The sequence below is a fragment of the Heteronotia binoei genome, chromosome 21 (genome assembly GCF_032191835.1).
Source record: "Heteronotia binoei isolate CCM8104 ecotype False Entrance Well chromosome 21, APGP_CSIRO_Hbin_v1, whole genome shotgun sequence".
In the NCBI taxonomy this organism is placed as follows: Eukaryota; Metazoa; Chordata; class Lepidosauria; order Squamata; family Gekkonidae; genus Heteronotia; species Heteronotia binoei.
Window position 1 is genome coordinate 56,756,488 of NC_083243.1, and position 20,586 is coordinate 56,777,073.

A 20,586-nucleotide genomic window follows, 5' to 3' on the forward strand; every position below is an offset into this window, starting at 1 on the left:
AGTGGGAAGCGATGAGCTACTGCAGTCGGTTCCAGCTCTCTCCGGCCTTTCACCCGATCCATCGGTGCTGAAGGCTCCATCGGTGCCGACCCCTCCACCTCCGAGACCGAGTCACTCTAAATGCGACGCCTGGACCCTAAAGAGTAGGAGCGCTGAGTCAGGTCGATCTCATGCTCCGATGCCAATAGGCACAGCTGTGAAGCACTGCCTCTCGACACCAAAGGACTACGACGCGGGGACGCCAAGATCTTCCTCGGTGGGGCTGTCAATGTTGAAGCATCATGCGAAGGCAAAGGGGTGCGGGATGGTATCTTCTTCCACTTCTCTTTCGATTTCCCCTTCTTCGGCGCGGATGATCAGGTCCCCGAATCATCCCGACGCCTCTTAGCTGGGGTGTCCACTGACCCTTCAGAAGGCCGTTTTGTGGAACACCCACGCTCGACTGGCATCTCGGTCCTGATCGGCGAAGTCTCAGCCGATGTGACCATCGGGGCTGTGGCCTCACCCATTGGTACCGACGGGCCCGATGCCATTTTCTGTGGACGAAGTGCCGACTTGACCAAAGCCGCCGAAAGCCTCGCCGCTCGATTCTTATGAGTTTGCTTCGAGAAACTCAAACAGTGAGTGCAAGAATCGACTCGATGTCCCTCACCCAGACAGAGGAGACAGAGGGAATGGCCGTGGGGGGGGGGGGCAATCTTCTTCCGACAGGAACGGCATCTCTTAAAAAAAACCCCAACGTCTTTCCATAGATGTCCAGGAAAAAAACCCGCCCAGGAAAGTCTCTGAGAGGGAAAAACGGGGGGGGGGGGGGAACCGAGCCCCGAAGGGCAAGTCGAACAAACTTTTTTTTTTTACCAGCGCTAACTATCTAACAACTAACTAACTAACTACACGAAGAAAATAACAGACTATATACAAAGGCAAAAAAGCAATCCAAGATTACTTTACCGACCGGGGACATGAAAGGAGATCCTCTCAGCGCAGCGGTCAAAAAGGAACTGGTGGGATCCTCGCGCTGGTGCCGGCGAGCATGCGCACTGGGACGCCTGCGCATGCCCGTTGGTGCTGAGCGCGGAAAAATCCCGGGCTTTTTAGGTACCGATTCGTGGATCGGCGCAAGCGTTCTATCCCATGAGTGTGAAGCACAGAGACCACGAAGAAGATCTACCAATAACTTTCACGTAATCTAAAACACTAACCTTTTTAACCAAATCACATCATATGCATTCAGCTGCAAGACAAAAAAAGATTATTTGGTTCATACACTCACCTGTGGATCATCTTTGTGTTAGTTTGCAACCCTCCCTAAATGGTGCTTTGCATGTAGGGCTATATATATGTACACCCATTTTAGAAAAAGGGGACTTTCTTCTAAATAGCATGAATCAGGCCATCTGCACGCACACAATGTCCCTGCATCAGGTGTGACTGTATGTGGTGCAGGAAGGGTTCATTCACCACACCCCCACTTTGCAACAAGCAGGAGAGCTACAGACCAGATATAAAAAAACCCAACCCTTTGTATATTTGTATATTTTTATATCAGATTCTAACTTCCAGTGGTCAAATGCCATGTAAGCAGTATAAATTCCTAAAAGGGCTAATTGTTGAATTTCACAAAATAATATTTTCTTTTCTAGGTGGTGCAGTGATGCTTCTGGTTTATGAATATGCTTATGGATGGTTTCAAGAGCACTGGTGATCCGAAGTGTCATTCCTAAGGCAACATTCTGTTTAAAGCAATTAATAATTTTGAACTACGTTTAAGTATAAACGTGGAAGCAAATATAAGTAATATGTATAAATGTAGTCTGGCAATGTGCTTTGTTTTTCAGCTATCAGGGAAGTAAATGAAGGCTGGTGGCACCCAGCTACTGAATCATGAGGTCATACTCCAGGAATGAGCCATTCCATCAAAGGAAGACAAAGCTAATAAAGGGAAATGAATTTTAAAAGGGCAAAAGTACAACTAATTGAAGAATGCTTAATTTTTAGATTGTTACTCTCTAAAATACTGTGCAGATTGATGATGTTACATAGATAATACTAATAACAATAATGATGATGTTAATGAACCATCTGCCTTTTGCTTAATCAATTAATGTTGCTCTGGTCAAACCCTTTATTTATGTTCTATATTGAAATGCTGAAGGATGTGTAAGATCATTTACAATTGAATAAGCAAAAGTTTCATCTCGTTGGTAAAAGAAAGGTCATGATTAATATTTACATTTATAGAAGGACAGAAACTTCATAATCATGTTCCAAAACCTGTCTGGGAATGAACATTTGCTTAAAATTGCTAAGGGCAGCATTTGTAGGAAGCATCAGTGGGGGCCCTCAGCATTTGTATTATACCTGTTTAACTCATGTAACATGAGTCACAACCAAAATAGCCTGGGGGGAGGGGAAATAGATGTATGTCCTTAATTTACCATCCCATGGTTTAAAATTGTCCTGATGATCAGTTGACTGATCAATTAATTGATTAATCAACACATTAAAACTTGCAATAAAAAAGAAAATAGTACTTTCCTTAATGACATATTAATTATCATTTATTAAATGCACTGAATTTTATCCTTGTACATGTTTCCCTCCATTCAGAACATATTTCAATAAGAAAGAGTATTTCATTTAATGCAGGGATGGATTTTGTTATGAGGGCTGGATCTGACATAAATGAGACCTTATCGAGCCGGGCCATGTGTGTCGAAAAATGCAAAGGTGCTTGCATCTCTCTCATGTGATCAAGAGAACTGGGCAAAGGAAGCTCTGGCTCTTTCCCTCCCTCCCTAGGGGAAGAGGAGGGGGAGGAGCCTCAGCCAATAGAAGTGAGGCTTGGCTTAGTAGCTGTGCTGTGCGATTGAGAGAGCCTGGCAAAGCAAGCTCTCTCTCCCCCTCTTCCTCCCCAAGGAAGGAGCTTCAGCTGATGAAGAAAATAGAGGCTTTGCTCTTTAGCTTCTGTGTGATTGAGCAAGCTTTGCAAAGCAAGCTATGACATATAAGAAAGCAAGAGGGAGAAAGAAGCAGACTTGCTTGTGGGTCTAATAGAAGCCCCAGGGTTACATGTTTGACACCCCTGATATAATGTGTATTTTCCTGATGCTTCTTTATGCGTTCTGAGTTTTATATAACATGGGCTGCCACATAAATGTGTATGTGTGTGTGTGAATGTACTTGAGGGGGATCAAATAATCTAGTGCTCATCAAGAACATTTGCTGATGCACAGAATATAATGGAAGGCTCCATTCTTTTTAGCATCATAATAGGTGAAAAATGCATGAACTAGAAAAAGGTAATTAAAGGTCTGATTATACAATGGATTTTTTCCATACACTATGGACCTACCCAGTTATTGTAACCTTCTTTAAGAATATAGGGTTTTTTAAAAAGAAAAACTTTTTAAAAGCCCTTACAATGTAAAACACAAACCAGAAACATATTAAAATAGACACAAACATGATCCAGAGATTGAACAAAGATACACAATGGTTGTGTTATAAGTCACTTACTAGTACTATAAAACATTACTTAATAAGAGTGTGAGAAGAAACCAAAAATAGTCAAGCAATTTAGGAAGTATGTCCCAAAACAAAGATATCAATTGAGTGTGAATGATTGAAGATCTTTTCATTAGCAGCCATAAATTCCAGGACAGGATGAATAAATATTTGATAAGGAAATATTTGATGAATAAAATATAAGTTGCAATCCTGAGTGGGTGTCTGCCCAGTGCACAATTATGCACACTTAAACCCTATTAAATCAGTGGAGTTTAAGCTCACATAGCAGCTGTTGCCTGAACAAGTCATCCATAACTCCTTTTCTAAATTCAGGGAATAAGATCAGTTGAAAATTGAAGGCAATGGGATATATTATCAAACTCTTCAGAAACTTGCATGAATACTAAAACTATGTAGTTTCTATTATTTTAAGAATACCTTTGTGGTCTTTAGGACTCTAGTTTTCCTTAAATGCTTAACAGAAGACTATATATGTGGGGGAAGAAAAGTTGTCCTACCTTTGTGCTTACATAGCTTCTGAGTACTAAGCAGTTGTTACAAGCAGTTTTGGGTCTTTGTAATGTTGCTTTTAGATGACCTGGACCAATATAAATGCTTTGCTGAGGCATCTGTCTTAGGAGGCAGATTTGGGACATCTTTTAAGGGAAGACAGGCTGATCTGATCTTTGGGGCACAATCAATCAGGAACCATCCTTGCACATATTTAGGAATGCAATTGTGGTAGATGGATGAAAATAACACCTGCATATATTCTGGGGGGCCTAAATGATGCTTTGTGACCAATCCTGGTAGGGCATGAGGTTGCCAGTGGGAGAGTCTGCATTTGATCTTTCAGTCGCAACTAGCACACACTCCAAATCCTAATTTTAGACAACTACTGCTCTACAAGAGAGGATTCCTTCTTGGGATCCTGCTGACTTCCAAACTGACCATCCATCTCCCAGCCCTGACTGGAGCCCATTCCAGCTCACCTACACTCCTGCCTGAAGGGGTGGAGAAAAGTGCCATGCTGAGCATAATGGTCTGGAGTGCTGCTGTTTGGCAGATATGCTGGGTGTTGCCTACCCCTGGCCTAGTAGATAATGATCTGTGTTAGTGAAAGGAGTGCTGTGATTGGGGTTTTTGACCTCAAGCACCAGCGTGCATTCAGTCAGTCCTGATGGTGCATCATGTGGTTACAGAACTGGAAAGATTTCTTGCATGCCGCTCTAATCCATGAAACAATTTTTAAAGCATGTATTCAATTTTAATTGGACGAAGGAGAGCAGATCTCATTGGCATCCTTAAAAAAAAAAAGAGCTGTGGTCTCTTGAGAGCAACTGGGAGAATGTTCACATATTTGAATCATGTATGGTGGTCTCTTTTTTTGGACTCACATTCTTTCAGAGCAGGTCCTCTGTTCTCTGAGTAAAGACACCCTAGCACATTATGGTTTGTTTGTTTTTTTCCTGAAGTGGCACAGCATCACTTATTTGTGTCAAAAGCAAGCAAATGCATTTAAAAACATGAACCGGACTGTACTTTTTGTCTCTACCCTTTCCTACCTGAGTGATAGGATTTGGGCAACAACCAGCAAGTCAGGGCAATCCCTGCCAATCTGCCTTTGAATTGGGTAGTGTGTGTTGGGGAACTCCGCTCAAGTTGGAAGAAGGCCATCTTGAACTCCTGCCAGCAGTGCTGAAAAAGGCATGAGGGCCAAGAAAATATGAGAGCTGCATTGTGAAAGTGTTAATGGTTCGGATTGCACTTTAAACCCAGAAAACCGCAGCACTCACGTGACTTTCAAACAAAACCCAAAAAACATTTTGTTGAGAAGTTCTTAAAAAGAACCATATAATTTAAAACGTGCCTGAAGCAAATATCAATTGGCTATGGGTGAGTACTGAGCAGCCAAACAGCAAATTTTACCTGCTCCACCTACCCCACCCTCTAACACCTGTTTATTTGCATTGCTGCCACTGCAGCAATAACCTCAGACCATGCTTGAATTCTGGACTGGCAGTCACCAGAGTGCCTCGCAGGATTCTCCTCCCAAAGACTCTCTTTATCTCTCTTGGTCTCTTTGCCTTTCAGCAACCCTATAAAATGCCAACTGGCAGCTGCTGTTGTACTTTGGCATGTTCTTGAAATACATAGTTATGAAGCTGCCTTAGGACTAGTTCCCACAAATAGCTGATGAGGTGGTAAACCCTTTCTTAATGGTCTAACATGGCGCTGCAAGTGGACAGGCGCACTGCTAAGTGAAACGTTTCACAAACATACAAAACAAGCATCTCCAAGAGAGGTCTAACATCAGCTTGTCTATGTGCAAAGTTGTAGGTTGTTTCTGCTTGCAGCCTAAAGTGGTATCACCTGGGAACCATCTTTACTGCTCAGTCTGCTGAACATGACCTACTCCTTGTGGCCTCAAGAAACTGCTGCTACAACAGGCGACTGTTAGACAAGTGAAGGAGCTGTAGTTAATAGTGAAGGGTTGTTACTCATATGAGTAGCACTGTTGACCATTGCTATTTTAACGACTTGAATAGCTTGTTTTTTTAATCAAGAAAAAATTATAATAGTACATCTTAGAGCAAAATTAGACAGTCATGAGTACGCCTAACATATCTGGTTTCCATAAATTGCAATTGCTGACACAATTTATTAATATGCCACCATGGTGCTTTCATAATTTTCCTGCTAGCTTTATGTCTTCTTTTTCAGTTTCCATTGCAGATGGAGATACCGTTGGGACACCAGCTGATTTTTTTAATGGTTGTACTACTAATTTGTATTTTTGATAGGGCACCTGTTTCATTCCCTGCACACTTGTATATTTTACCCCATTTTGTTAGCGGGGTTAATATGGGTTTGTAACCTGGTTAAAAGAAAAACACCAAAAATCATATGCTGAAGGAAAAATTAGTGGCAGCCTGTCAGCTGCATTTCAAAGATAGTCTGACAATGCTTTATATGTTGCATGGAATTAATGGGAATTTTTGAGTGCAGATCCTGAATGTATGAATACATCTTTTTTTATTAGATGAAAGAAGAACATACAGATACAATGTTATCTGCAAAGACATCTAGCAGAACCTGGACAATTTTGCATTGGAAGTAATTTTCTTCATAAGTAATAACCAGCCATATACAAGGGAAGGAGACAGTGTAGAAGAGGCTATCAACAATACATTCCAAATGTGTCTGTTGTCACATGCAACATTTAATTACCGTCCCCATTTTTTTTAAAAAAAAAATTCACACCCTGGCATGAATTTACCACAGCCAAATTTACCACTTAAGGGCTAGTTCACAGAACTGCTGGCCACTGTTTCCTGCTCTGCTCTCAGAGCCTAACTAGATGTTACAAACTACATGAATCCACCACAGGGACTTGCAGCTGTACTGTAGCTGCTAGTTCCCTATGGCAACACATGAGTAAACATGCAGCAAGGCCATATTGGTACTGGGACTACTGCATGAGAGAAGGAGGAATTCCTGCCTTCTCCCTTGTGCTATCGGCCACTGAAACAGCCCAAGGGGCATGGGAAATGTTATTTTCTCTGTGAAGAGTTAGCACATGTGACCATTCAGTGCACATGCAGGCACCCAAGAGAGCAAATGACACCCCCCCCCCATGGCCCTTGGGCTGCTGCAGCCACCAAAAACAGCACAGGTGAAAGGGCAGGAATTCCCCCTCCCATGCAGTAGTCCCTAATCCAAATTATGTCCTACTGTTGATTTACTCACAAGTTGCCACTGGAACTACCTGCTACAGTGTTGCTGCAAGTCCCTGTGGTGAACTTTTCCAGTTTCTAATACCTAGCCAGTCTCCCAGCCACTAACATATTGGAATTAATTGTATATTAACATTCAACTACTGCATTATCCTATAAGGTGCAGAATTCCAAGTTCCTCCAACATATGGGTGCTTATTATTTCTGGAAAAGGTTTGCAAAATTACTGTCCCATGAAGCAAAAGCTCTAGTGTGGATTGTGCTAAAACAGTTTCAAAAATGAATTATAGTGGCGTGCACAGTAAAAATAGAGGGACCTTCTCAGCATTTTTAAAAGATGCATGTGCAGACATGAAGACATAAATATGTCTTTTGCCTAGACTTGACCACACCAGCTTCTTCCCGATGGATTTCAGAAGCTATTTTCAACAAAGAACAATTGGTTGATTTTGTTTCATACCAAAAGTTAGTATTTGAGAAGGTACTTTTGTTATACTTAAATATATCTCCAGTATAGGAATGGAACAGCTTTAAATAAAAGAGATCCATGTCAGGTTTTTATTTCCTTTATTAATTTAAAGCATTCAAAATATAAAAATAAAATGTTTTTTTACATACTGTATATACAAACATAGTCTTCTGTCATACATTGTTTCCAACATAATTATACTTTCAGCCTCATCTTTTAATAAAATAGGACCACTTGAAAGCAAAACAAACAAAAAGCCCACCCCAAAGTATGCTTTTAATGTATGAAAATAACATTCTGATTTTCTTGCTGAACCTAAAATCTTTCTTGGATAGGATCTCCAATTTTCATTTATATTGAACTTTCTTCCATCCGCCTATAAAAACTGTGTACTCTTTGATCTTAAATGAAGTCCATAATAAATAATTCCTGCTGATTTCAATAGGATTTCTAAATAATCTTTGTAATTCAGACAATAAATTCTATGTCTGGAAACAGCCCCTCAAAAGCCAATTGGTGGCAAGTGGAACCCATGTTGAGTACCTAGCTAGAGCTGCCTGAGGGTGCCCTCCTTTACCCCAATGGCAGAGGCTTGTGTCAAAATATCTCACAGATTCAGTAGGCCAGAGGAAGAAACACCCATACTGACTGATAATTTCTGATTTGTGTTACAAGAGGCACATTAGGACTCTGCAAAGTCATCCTTCCTCTTATTCCCAATCTCGCCAATCCTGTGAGAGTAGTCACCTGTGTGGCTCCATGGCTGAAAGTGGAAGGTTACGTTTTCTTAGCAGTAAGTGGTATGGGAGAGGTGGTATGCCTGTGATGTGCACATTTATCTCACATTTTTTTCTGGTCCTGATCTATTTACAGACAGTGGCAACATAAAAACATGCACCAACTGGGTGATTCAATGGGGTTCAAATGAGTGTCACAATGGGAATGTACAACTACAAATATATTCTTAATGTCAATAAGAGCAGATTTCTCTTTCTGCAAAACCTGTTTGCCCAGAGATGACAGTGGGATGAAATAAAAGAATATGCACACCGCAAGAAACAATACCCTTATCATAACACCTTCAAGTCTTTTAAAAACTATTATTTGTCTCCGGTCAATCCACACAGCCTCCTGTGGTACTCAACAGTTCTTTGCACTAAAGCGAATGTGTTTCAGGTAAGACCAAGGCTGAAGCCATTCCTTTGGAAAGGTATTTCATTGAAATCAAAGGGACTTGATTTCAGGAAACATATCAAAGTTCAGGATGAAATTTTAAAAAATAATATGAGCATTTGAGCAATCTTAGTAAAGGATTTGATTAAATACTGATTATAGCTATTGTTTACACAATGAGAAACAAGTTCTAGGATGATAGGGCAGGATCTTATTTCTGGTTGTGACTTCTGGTCACAAGTCTTATGCGTATAAAATCAAAAGTGACACTGGCCCTGTTATCTTTTTAAAATGAAATCATTTTTCCTTTCCTATTTTAAAATAATTAACATGAAAACTTTTAAAATAAAGTCAACGAAACAAAATTTTCTAAGGCCCAAATGCTCTGGTTTTGTAGGTTATTCATTTGTTTGGTAAAGCTGAAAGAGATGGTTGAATTACCACAACTGCAACCTGCACTTTAGGCACTTCCTGTAAAGAATGCTTTCAGGCAAAAGATGCTGCTTCATGATAATATAAAGTGAAGAAAGAAACAGTTGAAAAGAACATGAAGAAACCAATTAAATAGTCCACTGAGGTTCATTCACTGATGCTCTTGCCTTGAATTGCACCATTTTCAACATCTGTCCCACTGATTCCCTCTAGATAATGATCATTGTGCATAAAATTATTTGCTAAAAGAAGGAAGATAAATGCAAACAGCCCGTCATTCATTCATATTTCTGAAAGGGCAAAAATGGGTATAAATATTATTTCATTATTCTGTTACTCATGGGAATCAGAAAAAAGAAGATATTTATTCCAAGTATGAAAGCAATTAAGACTGTCTTTATCAGAACAGGAAAACATTTTGCCTCTGGAAATGGAGCTTTGTTACAAATGTTTATTTAAAGACTGATAATACAGAGTTGTAACCCAATTATTTCTCTTCAGGTCCACCCCTCTCCTTTTGTTATATTGTGTTTGTGCTCACAAGAAATAGACAATAGAAAGTGCTGTTCCTTATGTACTTATCTTCTGCTAAACAAAGGCCTGGAACAAATTGGGGTTTTTTTTTTAAAAAAAAATTCTTCTGAATCTCCTGAACTTACACCCTAGTGCAGAAAAAAAATGTCCATTGCTTATCCATGTATGTTATTTAATATTATGTGTTGCATAAGTCAAATATTTGAATTAAATTTTAGGGTTTTTTTAAAAAATGAGAAAAATTAAAAAGCATAGATCAGTTTATAGCCATTGCCTGTATTTTTTAAAAAAATGTATACAGTATGATAGTTTTGCCCCTCTCCTTTGAGTTTTATTAGCACTGAGAAGTAACTCTTATGACATAGAACTTAAGAATTCAAGTCTGACGCAATAATCCTTTAGTGAAGGGTATAATATGTGTGGTGGAAGAGTGGATAGTTAGACTTTGTGTTACCTTCCCTTTTTGAATAAGGATTGCACCAAATATATAGTTCACATATCATATTATCTAATCTGCACATACCTACTTCTACACCACACATGTTAGCCCTTGCTGTTGTCCTCTGTTAGAATGATGGAAGTAAAGAGAATTCTACTCTGTTGGATGTAACACCAAGGCATCATTTGGCACTATGTTAATGAGCAGTGTGCTGAGATGTCTCCATGTCCCCCTCATGATTCTCTTTATGTGTCCAGACTTGAGTCAGTGACACCTGTATGAACAAACTATGGTTTCTGATTCCTCCTCCAATCCACAATGAAACCATGAATAACATTCCTGGTTTGGAAAAGTTTTGCCAGGTCATATGTACTGTGGTTTGCACTTAATCAATGGTTTATGCTAAAGCAGGAGTCACTAATTATCTCAGAGAATACAATGGGAAGAAGGGAAGAGAAGATGAGAGAGAGTACAAGTCATGTTAAACCAGGGTTTGACATTACTGAACCAACCCACTATGATAAAGAGGTTTATATAATGTCAAAAGGGCCTCTCATCTCCTCTCTAGTGAAAGAACTCAGTTCCACCAAGTAATCTGCAGAGCAGTCAGTCTCCACTAGTTCATTAGCACATCTGAAAACTGAAATTTTATAACTGTGCATGTGCATCATATTCAACTGGTATGATTTAAACCTAAATGTAGGATGTCAAAATGGACCTTTTAATTTAGCAAGGTGGTTAATGCATGCTTGATTTTGTTCAGTTGAACATAATGGGTCATTGCTGAAGATACATTCACAACATGGAAGTTCTTGAAGTTAGGTTTCTTCCTGAGAAGGTAATAGAATCTACAGGAATAATATGGGAGAAACCCATAACACAGCTCCTTTCTACACCAGTTTTGCTCAATTTTCCATTTTCCAAATGTTCATAAAGATAAAAGTTGTAAACTCCTCTCATAGGTCACAGAACTTCTGACATTATCTTTGCTGCTGGGAAAAGACCTGAGTTTATTAAAGTGGTCTTCCGTTGGTTAACAACCTTCATTGAGCTGGAAAATGATCATTATGTAAACCTATCATTATGTAAACTACTTGTTCCTGAGCACAGCACAAAAGAGCATTAAGGTTGTAGCCATCATGAACAATAATCGTTAGTCCTAGTTCAATAACATTTTTGTTCCACTAAAGACTGCAGGATCACACACCAAATACTTTATCAGCTCATCAAAATCTATCACTGCACACCTTCCATTCTTTTCAAACGTGCTTGCATTAGTTCTTGCTTTAGTTGGTTCACTTCTATCAGCACTTTGTGCCCAAAGCAAAATGTAACCTAGAGACTTTGATCATACTGATTACATCTCACGAATATTCTCAGTTTAACATATGTCATGACTAAATGATTGCTATAGAAAAAATGTTTTGGAAAATTTCCCAGGAAGTATCAGCATGACATCACAGGTTATTTTCATTGCACTGCCTTGGAGAGCTATATTTGTTGGCATTTTAAAATAAAAGCATGAAATTCCCATAAAAGAGACAGGATCTTATCTTGTTCCAGCAGCAGTATGTGTAACATGACTAGGAAGAAACAGAGATAATTTTATTAAAGCAGTCTTTCAAAATCTGTATTGAATGATGTGTTTTTACATTATTGCACTAGACTTACAAAAATACATAATATATTAATATTTTATAATGCTAGGAAATACGTCAATTCTCAAATCATTCCTTTTCATGGTTAATCTTCAGCACACATCTGCAAACTTGAGGAAGGCTTTCTGAAACTATATTCACAACTTTATTATTGTCCAAGGAAGACAGGCCATCTTGAAAAGTTTATACTGTTAAGGGAAAAAAGAGTAAAAGAGAGCAATCGGGATCTGAATGACCATAAAATGACATTTGATAAAGGATACAGAAATGTCAAATGAAATTTTGTTAACAATATAAATATTTGTAGTACCGTCACCAATATGCCTATGATGGAACACGCTTATGTACAATAATGTAAACTTTACCAAAAGTCATTTTTACATTCAATAAGAGAGGAAATGAAGACAACTTCCTTTTTTTTGTTTTTCTTAACATGACAATGTAATTTTGGGGCAGAATTACTGAACACAGGTAAGCCAACAAATTACAGTACAGTTTTCTTTCACAGTGGTTTAACTTGGGGCATAATTCTCCCATCACCTGCACAAACCCCTTTGAAATGAACAGAAGCAACACAAGTGCTCTACTGTGCCTGTGCAGGAGAACTTTCCAGAAGATTGCGCCTTTATTTAAAAAATTCTGCACAAACTTCACATTAAAATGGAAGCTTCCATTTTGTTCAGGTCCTTTCCATCTTTTTCATACACTTGGGGTTTGTTTGGAAATATATTGGGTTGGATCCTATGAACTGAGAATGCAATAGCATTTTCAGACATAGATTTTTCCCCATCTTCTTCCCCAGCAACACTTGACCAATTAAGAGCTGGTGCCAGGATGAAATGAACCCCGGGGACAAAATGCAATGAGATCACAAGAGGGCTGCAGTGAGGAGGGAAAAGTGGGTGAAATTGCCCACAATTACATCTTCTGCCAGTGGTACTTCTGCTGGTGCAAGAGGCTCAGGAGGAGGAAGAGAAGGTGGAAGTGATTTTGCCCAACCTTTTCATGTTGCAGACTCTGTTGTCCCCAAGGCCCTTCCAACCCTCAGCATCAGCTTTCTAGTAGTTGAGGGGGGGCTGCTGGGAATAGTGGGAGGTGCCAAAAATCGGTGTTAAAAAGTGATTTCTGCTTATGGTTCACAGGATCTGACCCTATTATTTTAGAAGGAATGGGTAATATCTGGAAGACTTACTAGGTCCCAATCTGGCGGAAACTAGTCGTGCTCAGATTCCACTGAAAGCATTGGCCATTATGATAGTCACTTCTGAGTTCTGTGTTGAAGAAGCCAAATGTTATTTATGAGATTCAGGAGCCTCCACCCTCTGCATAAACTATTTGTCTGAATTTTAAACCTTCTTGAGGCATATGCCATGATAAAAAAAAAGTTAAGTGATAGGGGTGTCACTTTTGAACAAAAAAGCAAATATTAGGTGGGTATTGGGAAGACAAATTATTACCAAAATCCATATTTACATATAGAAAACAAAAGCAGTACCATCTTTGTAATCACAATAAAATACAGGATAAATAATAGAGCCTCATAGTCATCTGGTTCTATAATTTGTTACTGTAAAAAGATATCTGTTGACCAAAAAAAAAAAGCACTTGACCATACAATTTTTTTAAAAAACAACTATTGGTTAATCTAAAAAAACCCCAAACCCTTGTGTTTGGTCACATTGTTGACAACAGGTGAGGCTTATCTTTGGCTACTAGTTTTCCTAGACTGATTTTTCACAAATCTGAACAATTGCACGTTTGAGATGGTCTTGTTGATTTAGAATAAATATACATGGTTTTACCAATGAAGAGTCACACAACAAGCCCTCTGAGGGTTGTAAGATCTTCTTTATGCAAAACAGTGCAAGGGGCAACAACATGTCTACCGCTTCCTTAGGTTATTTACACTTATGATTTTTTTTGAAGCAAAATAGCATGAAGAAAACGTCACCAGACCACAATGTCAGTCTGAGAGAAGGAATTAGGGTGGAGAGACAAGAAGAGGCTGGATGTAAATTGTTCTGCCATATTTCTGATATCAGAGTGCAGAGGCTGCGACAGAGTGACTACCTTCTCTTGCTGTCTGCATGCCCTTGAAAGCCAGTGATGCAGGGATATCACAGTTGTGAGGCGAAAGTGGGGTGCCTCCAGTATGCTGCCAGCCATGACCAGTTACATAACCAGAAGGCGCAGCGCTGTATGCCATGTAAGGAGACACCTGTGCTGGTGTTGGATAAGGCGCCATTGTTGGTGCTGAGACAAAGCTGCCAACTGTTGGAAGACCACTTGGTGCCTGGAAAAGAGGTGGAGGCAAAGATTATTGTTGCATCCAAAATACTAGCTCTTGACTTTAACCAAATTCTGGCTTCAAGGGCTGTTGTTTCAGATTTCTGGGCAATGAAACAGCTAAGATCCAGTATTGTCCAATGATTTCCCCTATACTGATTAATACATGGCAAAGCAGTTGGGACTATTTCCCTTTTTTGTTAGGACTATTTTCTTTTTAGTATCTCATAATACCATAGCATTGATTATTAGGTGATAAAGATGTGCATTAATTCAAAATCAATGTTTAAAAAGTCAACTAGAAGACCAATTTATTTTGATAATGAAAACAAATAAGAAAAATAAATGATTGAATGCCACTTGGTCAGTTCCTGTTCTGAAGCCTGGTTTAGAGAATTCAAAGCGGTCAGGAAGAGAAGGAGAGACTCTCCTCCTCCTTCTATCCTTATTCCCATCATGCTTAAAGTTCTGGGAGCACCATATCTGCTGCTGCATTTGATGCCAGATTTGCAACAAGGGTAGGTGGTCATGGCGCAACCAGCGACAGATCAGGCTTAAAAAAACAAAAACAAAACATCCCTCCTCCTACAGCACTTCAAATCCTATTTCAAATACTGTCTGTCTCTACATTCTGGAAAATGTAGTCTCCAAGATACCTATTACATGTCAAAGGCACAGCACTTGGACGGATCACAAACAGCATCCAAGATATCATGAGAGATGGAGGGAAGGTTCTCTTTATATATACCCACCTACTGACTGTCTGGCCAGTTGCCTGGTTGACCACCATTGAACACTCAGTACCACTGAGCCAGTGTGGCATTGAGAGCCAGTGTGGCATACTGAATAGAGTGTTGTATTCTGTCATGGAATCTTGCTGGGTGACCTTGGACTAGTCACACACGCAGCCCAACCTTCCTCACATGGTTGTTGTGAGGACAATATGAAGGAGAAGAGGATGTAAGCTGCTTTGGGTCACCTTTGGAAAGAAAGGTGGATTTAAATGAATTAAGTACGTAAGTACTGTAAGTTAATAGAACTTTGCTGTTTCAGACTACTGGCCTATCTAGCACAGCATCCTGTTCCTCACAGTGGTAGGGTAGCCAGACCCCAGTTGGGGGCAGGGAATCCTCCAGTTTGGAGGCCCTCCTTCTGCTTCAGGGTTATCAGAAAGGGGGGGAGGGAAATGTCTGCTAGGCACTCCATTATACCTTATGGAGACCGATTACCATAGGGTATAATGGAGAATTGATCTGTGGGTATCTGGAGCTCTGGGAAGGCCTGTTTTTTGTGGTAGATTTTCAGCATAGCATCCGATGCCTCTCCTCAAAACATCCCCCTCCCAAGTTTCAAAAAGATTGGGCGGGGGAATCCAATTCTATGAGCCCCAAAAGAAGGTGCCCCTATCTTTCATTATTTTCAAATGGAGAGAAGGCATTTAAAAGGTGTGTGGTCCTTTTAAATGAGATTGCCAGAACTTCCTTTGGAGTTTAATCACATTGTCACACCCTTGCTCCTAGTTCTACCCCAAAATCTCCTGGCTCCACCTCCAAAGTCCCCAGATATTTCTTGAGTAGGACCTGGCAACCCTACACAATGGTCACCTGGGTGCTATCATCAAGGCTTCCAAACTGATCTCCAGACAACAGAGAAAAGGACAACTTTGGAGCATGGGCTCTATGGCATCACATCCCACTAAACATCCTCCCTTCTCCATGCTCTGCCCCCAAATCTCCAGGATTTTCCCAGTGAAGAGTTGGCAAAACTGAGATCAAATTGGCAAGCCTAAGATCAACACACAATACATTTCTTAGCTGATCAGTTTGTAGGATTGGAGAAACATGCTGTGTTCAGTACACTACAGGCTTGCAATGGAGCAAATAAGGCCCCAGAGGCCATTTAGTCATGGGAAAACAGGACTGGATGGAGTCAGAGGCCCTTTCTCCCCTGGCGCCAAGGTCCTGATCTGAATTAATAATTTCTCTGCAGCTCCTATGTAGAGACGGGAAAGTGTGTCAGTTTGGAAGAACCCTGGCCCAGCATATTAAAAAATGTGTTGTGTAGTTTGGCCATAACATAACTACCCCTCTGGAAATGTTACAGGGCTGATGCCTGCGGCAGAAGCAGAATTAGCACAATTAGTTGGAAGAGGAGGAGAGGTCAAGGAGGAGGAGAACATTATCACAGTGGGAACCAAAGCAATAAAAATGAATGTGCAATAATACTATTAGTATAATTACATTATTAATACATTGGCAATAAGACTGATGTGTGTATATAATACAAATAATACTACAGTGAAAATGGACAACATTTTTTAAACAAGAAGCAGTACACCTCTACTGTCTGCTTGGACTTGTAGTGTACATTTAAAATTTTTGAATTTACTGGACATACTATTTAATGATTATTTTGTTAAATGTAAGCCTTATTTATAGTTATTTTGTAGTTTTTAAAAACCAGTTTTCATGCCTGTTTTATCCTTTTATACCAGCTTTGATTCTGTATACATCTAATAAATACAATACTTTTAAACAAGTTTTGAAGTAACGGATTTGTGTCCTGATCATACATTCCAAATGAGTCATTCACTGTAAACTGACCAGAGGCACAGGAATGATCTCAAGGGCCTAACACATACTTGGGAGGGAGTGCCCTCTCTCTACCCCCTATAAGTCTCCATTTGTTTTTGGAATTAAGGTGCCTAGTTTCTTTTCCAAGATCTGCTGCCAGCTCAATGAATGTAAATGGACATTTCTTTGCATCTCTGTAGTCTGGAAGTCAAAGTCTAACCCAGCTTTTAAGTCATGTTCACATCAATGCTCATGCTTAAATCTTGGAGCTGCACATCCAAACCACAAATGAATAAAGCAGGCTTTTGGATGGAGGGTCAGGGTTGCCAGGTGCCTGCTAGCTACCAGTGTGAGGTATATCATTCCCTCTCCTTTTTGCAGTCAACTTATGTGGACTCGACAGTGAGACTGAACAACAACAAATATGGCAACCTTGTAAGGTATTCAAGACAAGAGACTTCAGAGGTGGCTTGCCATTGCCTGCATCTGCATAGTGACCCTTATATTTCTTGGTGGACTTCCATTCTAATACTGACCAGACCCAACCCTCCAAGATCAGACAAGATCAGGTAGCATGAGCTATACATTTCCTATATAGTTCTTAGGTGTAATTGCTGTTGTTCTATTGTGCTCAGTGATCACATGATACCCTGACTTGTTTGTTCTCCGAACACTTAGAGATTCCCGCAGCTTCCCCTCCCCCAACTGAGAAAATTTGATCTCAGGAATGACTGGATTACAAAACATGTAGATAGATCCAAGTGGGCAGCCATGTTGGTCTGAAGCAGTAGAACAAAGTAGGAGTCAAGTTGTACCTAGGTGCACTTTTAGATTACAAAACATCAGTGAAAAAGTTTAATGAACAGCATCAGAAGGCTCGAATGAATATCTATTTTTTAACCACTTTCTGTTTCAGTTTAACAACTGATTCTTGACTAAAAAGCCCAATAGAAGTGCTTTCTTGAATAGGGGTCACCACAAAACTGCTAACTTCATTCCAAGTTCTCTTGCACTTTGCAGTTAATGCATTAAAGGCTGGTTTAATGTCAACAGACCTTGTGCTGGAGATATGCCACGGGGTTTTTTCCCCTGGGAATTTAACATTACATTGAGTTCTCCTTTACTTTGAAGACTACCTTCCAATAAAAAACCCCAGCACTGAAATAAACAGAGAGACCGAGAGAGCAAAAAAACCCCCACCTGAGTGAGATAAATGATCTTGTTTTAAATCGGGACAGGAGGTATTTTGCACTGACTCAAAGTCCTGGCCTGTTTTATTTAAATGAAATGCCATTCATGGTGAATTCCTACTGTGAAAGAAGCATGCCTCTCCCTTCCTTTATACAAACAGAAACCTGCACCACCGGCCTATACAAACAAGTATGGGGAGTAGTGACAACCTAGAGCCGCCCCAAACCTGCTGTCATTCTGGAGAAAAGAAAGACCAGGAAGCAGTAGCCTTCTCAAAAGCAAAAATTTCCTTAAAAAAGAAAATTTGAGAGGCCTCAAGAGTTGTAAGCTCTCCAACTCTACTACTGAGCCCAACCGCCAACAATTGAATTGAGGGAAGAAGCAATTAAATATCTGAATTAGGCCATTTGCAAGGATTCTGAGGTGGCTTATGCAGAGTAATTTTCCCTTCAAGAGTAATAATTTCAGAGTAGCCCATGTACATCTGTTGCACTGAAAATAAATGGTTGTCTTGAGGTACCTTAAAGACGAACAATATTTAACAAAATTATCATCAGATAATAGTTCATTAAACCTATGCTGGAATAAATTTTTGTATGTCTCCTGTCTATGTCTCCTTAGAGGTATCTCTAGGGGTACAATTATCCTGACTTTTCCCCTTGTAAGTACAGGAGACAGGGATGTGATTCAGACTCTCTCCCGCCATGATTGCTCATTGAAGGGTAGGTTGGCCATTGAGCTTGCACTGGGATTCAGGAGCAAGCCAAGATCTGCTAACACTGCAGGGGCCACTTGGCTTAGACCTGGCCAGTCACCCTGACAGTGGGTGTCACCTCACCTGCTGTTTCCCCCTGCACTGTCTACAGTTGGTGGGCAGTCAGTAGTGATGCAGGAGGAGTGCTGCAGGCCAGGTCTGAGTTGTTACTCAGATCAAGTTACACCAGTTCCTAAGAGTTCCCATATGAAAGCACTGATCCAGGGTGAGAAATGCAGTGGTCCTGTGTCCATGATCTGTCACTTCTGATCCATGTTCTGTGAGGTCCCTTTCAGCCTGACTTGTTCCTAACAGCTGAGTGAGAAAGGCTCTGCTAAGATACACTGGGGCCTCTGTGCCTCCTTGCTGCTGTGTCCTGGCAAAGATGGTCATCCAGATACAAGCAGGATGGCTACGTGCTCCTCCTCCTCCTCCTTACAAAAGGAGCCTGCATTGTAAGGAGAAGTTTTTACCATCCTCTGTGTGGCCCTTCAGGGAAACTTTCCACTCAATTAAGAGGCCAATCCATGTCTGCACTGACCAGTCCTAGTTCTGCTTAGTCACAGCTGCATGGCATGCCCTGCAGCCATACCCTGAAACCTGACTAGATGAGGCTTGTTAATATTATTGTCTTCATTTTATAGGCTATAACACAGAGAGCTAGTTGAGCCATGCCTAAGAGGCTATACCTGCCTTAGATGACTTTTCCCTTAAAAAGCAGATCTGCATTCCATGTTGTATTTTTTTTTAAACTCCCTTGAGTGTCAAAAGTCAGTTGTCTTGAGATGAAGGGGTTATTTTTTTGTCACCCCACTTTGCACATTTTGTCCTAGTCCAATGATACTGAAATGCTCCTTTGGCTGCAATCCTAAGGACATTGTCCAGGGAGTAAGCCCCACTGAATAACACAGGATTTACTACTGAATAGACCTGTTTAGGATTTTTCCCTTTGTTACAATCTGGCAACTCTCTTGAGGCATATGTACTTTACAAATTCCCTGCTATATGAATTACAGACCTGGTGGAGATTCAAAATATGATTTTTTTAAAAAGGGTGGATTTTAAAAAATGATTGTGTGAAATAAGCCTATGCTTTCTTACTTGGAAGAAAATCCCAGTGTCAGTGGGTCTTACTCCCAAGTAACTGTGAGTAGGATTGCAGCCTAGAAACAGTGGTTCATAATTTATATTTCAGAGGTTAACAGTGGGGTTGACTCTCGTTTGTTAATCTGGCACTTCTTACAAGAAGAACATTCACTTAGGTAAGAAATAGCAGGAATTAAATTCCAATGTCCTATATACATTGGTTCAATAATTCATCCAGTGCATTTCAGTTCAGAGCAATGAACCCCAGAATGCAAAATCAGAGGCTGGGAGACCCCTGTGGTGTTTATGGTCCTGCAAGACTCTTCGCAGGCTTTCCTTAAGCACTGGGTTTTGTGCAGCTTTTTTAAAAAGCTCAGTAACTATTTCTTCCATAATTGAAGTCATTGTTTTTGAAAGGAAATTTAATTTTTATAAAGTAGTTATAGCTTAAAGTAACATATGTTCATTTTTTGCCAATACCTAAGAGGCAAAATCTACAGGGGAGACCTTTTTAAAAAAACTGGTAGTTCAAAATTAATGTTTTGCAACATTCAAAGGGAACTTGAATCTCAGAAGATCTAATTCTCACTCCCCTGTTTTTAATGGCTTTTGTATTTAGCAAAATGCATTTTCACAGCTCTGTTAGACTTACACTGCAAAACATGGATCTGCAGAGAGTGATCTTCAATTATACCAAGGTAATCAAAATGGGGTGAAGAAGAAGAAATTGGTACCCTGCCCTCA

General features: G+C 40.1%; 2 protein-coding genes across 4 annotated transcripts in view; one reads left to right on the forward strand and one right to left on the reverse strand.

Annotated features, from left to right (window-relative positions):
• The window catches only part of SLC25A21 (solute carrier family 25 member 21), a 588,543-nt gene extending 585,960 nt beyond the window's left edge, over positions 1–2,583 (forward strand). For 2 of the 3 annotated variants that reach the window (XM_060262736.1, XM_060262737.1), the window contains exon 10: positions 1,644–2,583. In XM_060262736.1, coding sequence (XP_060118719.1) covers positions 1,644–1,705 — 62 coding nt within the window. In that variant the 3' untranslated portion in view covers positions 1,706–2,583. The remainder of the gene's footprint in view (positions 1–1,643) is intronic. The other variant, XM_060262738.1, reaches the window with a different exon arrangement.
• An 11,028-nt stretch (positions 2,584–13,611) lies between these two features.
• PAX9 (paired box 9) overlaps positions 13,612–20,586 on the reverse strand; it is a 38,934-nt gene continuing 31,959 nt past the window's right edge. The window contains exon 4 of the mRNA XM_060262337.1: positions 13,612–14,245. Coding sequence (XP_060118320.1) covers positions 13,991–14,245 — 255 coding nt within the window. The 3' untranslated portion in view covers positions 13,612–13,990. The remainder of the gene's footprint in view (positions 14,246–20,586) is intronic.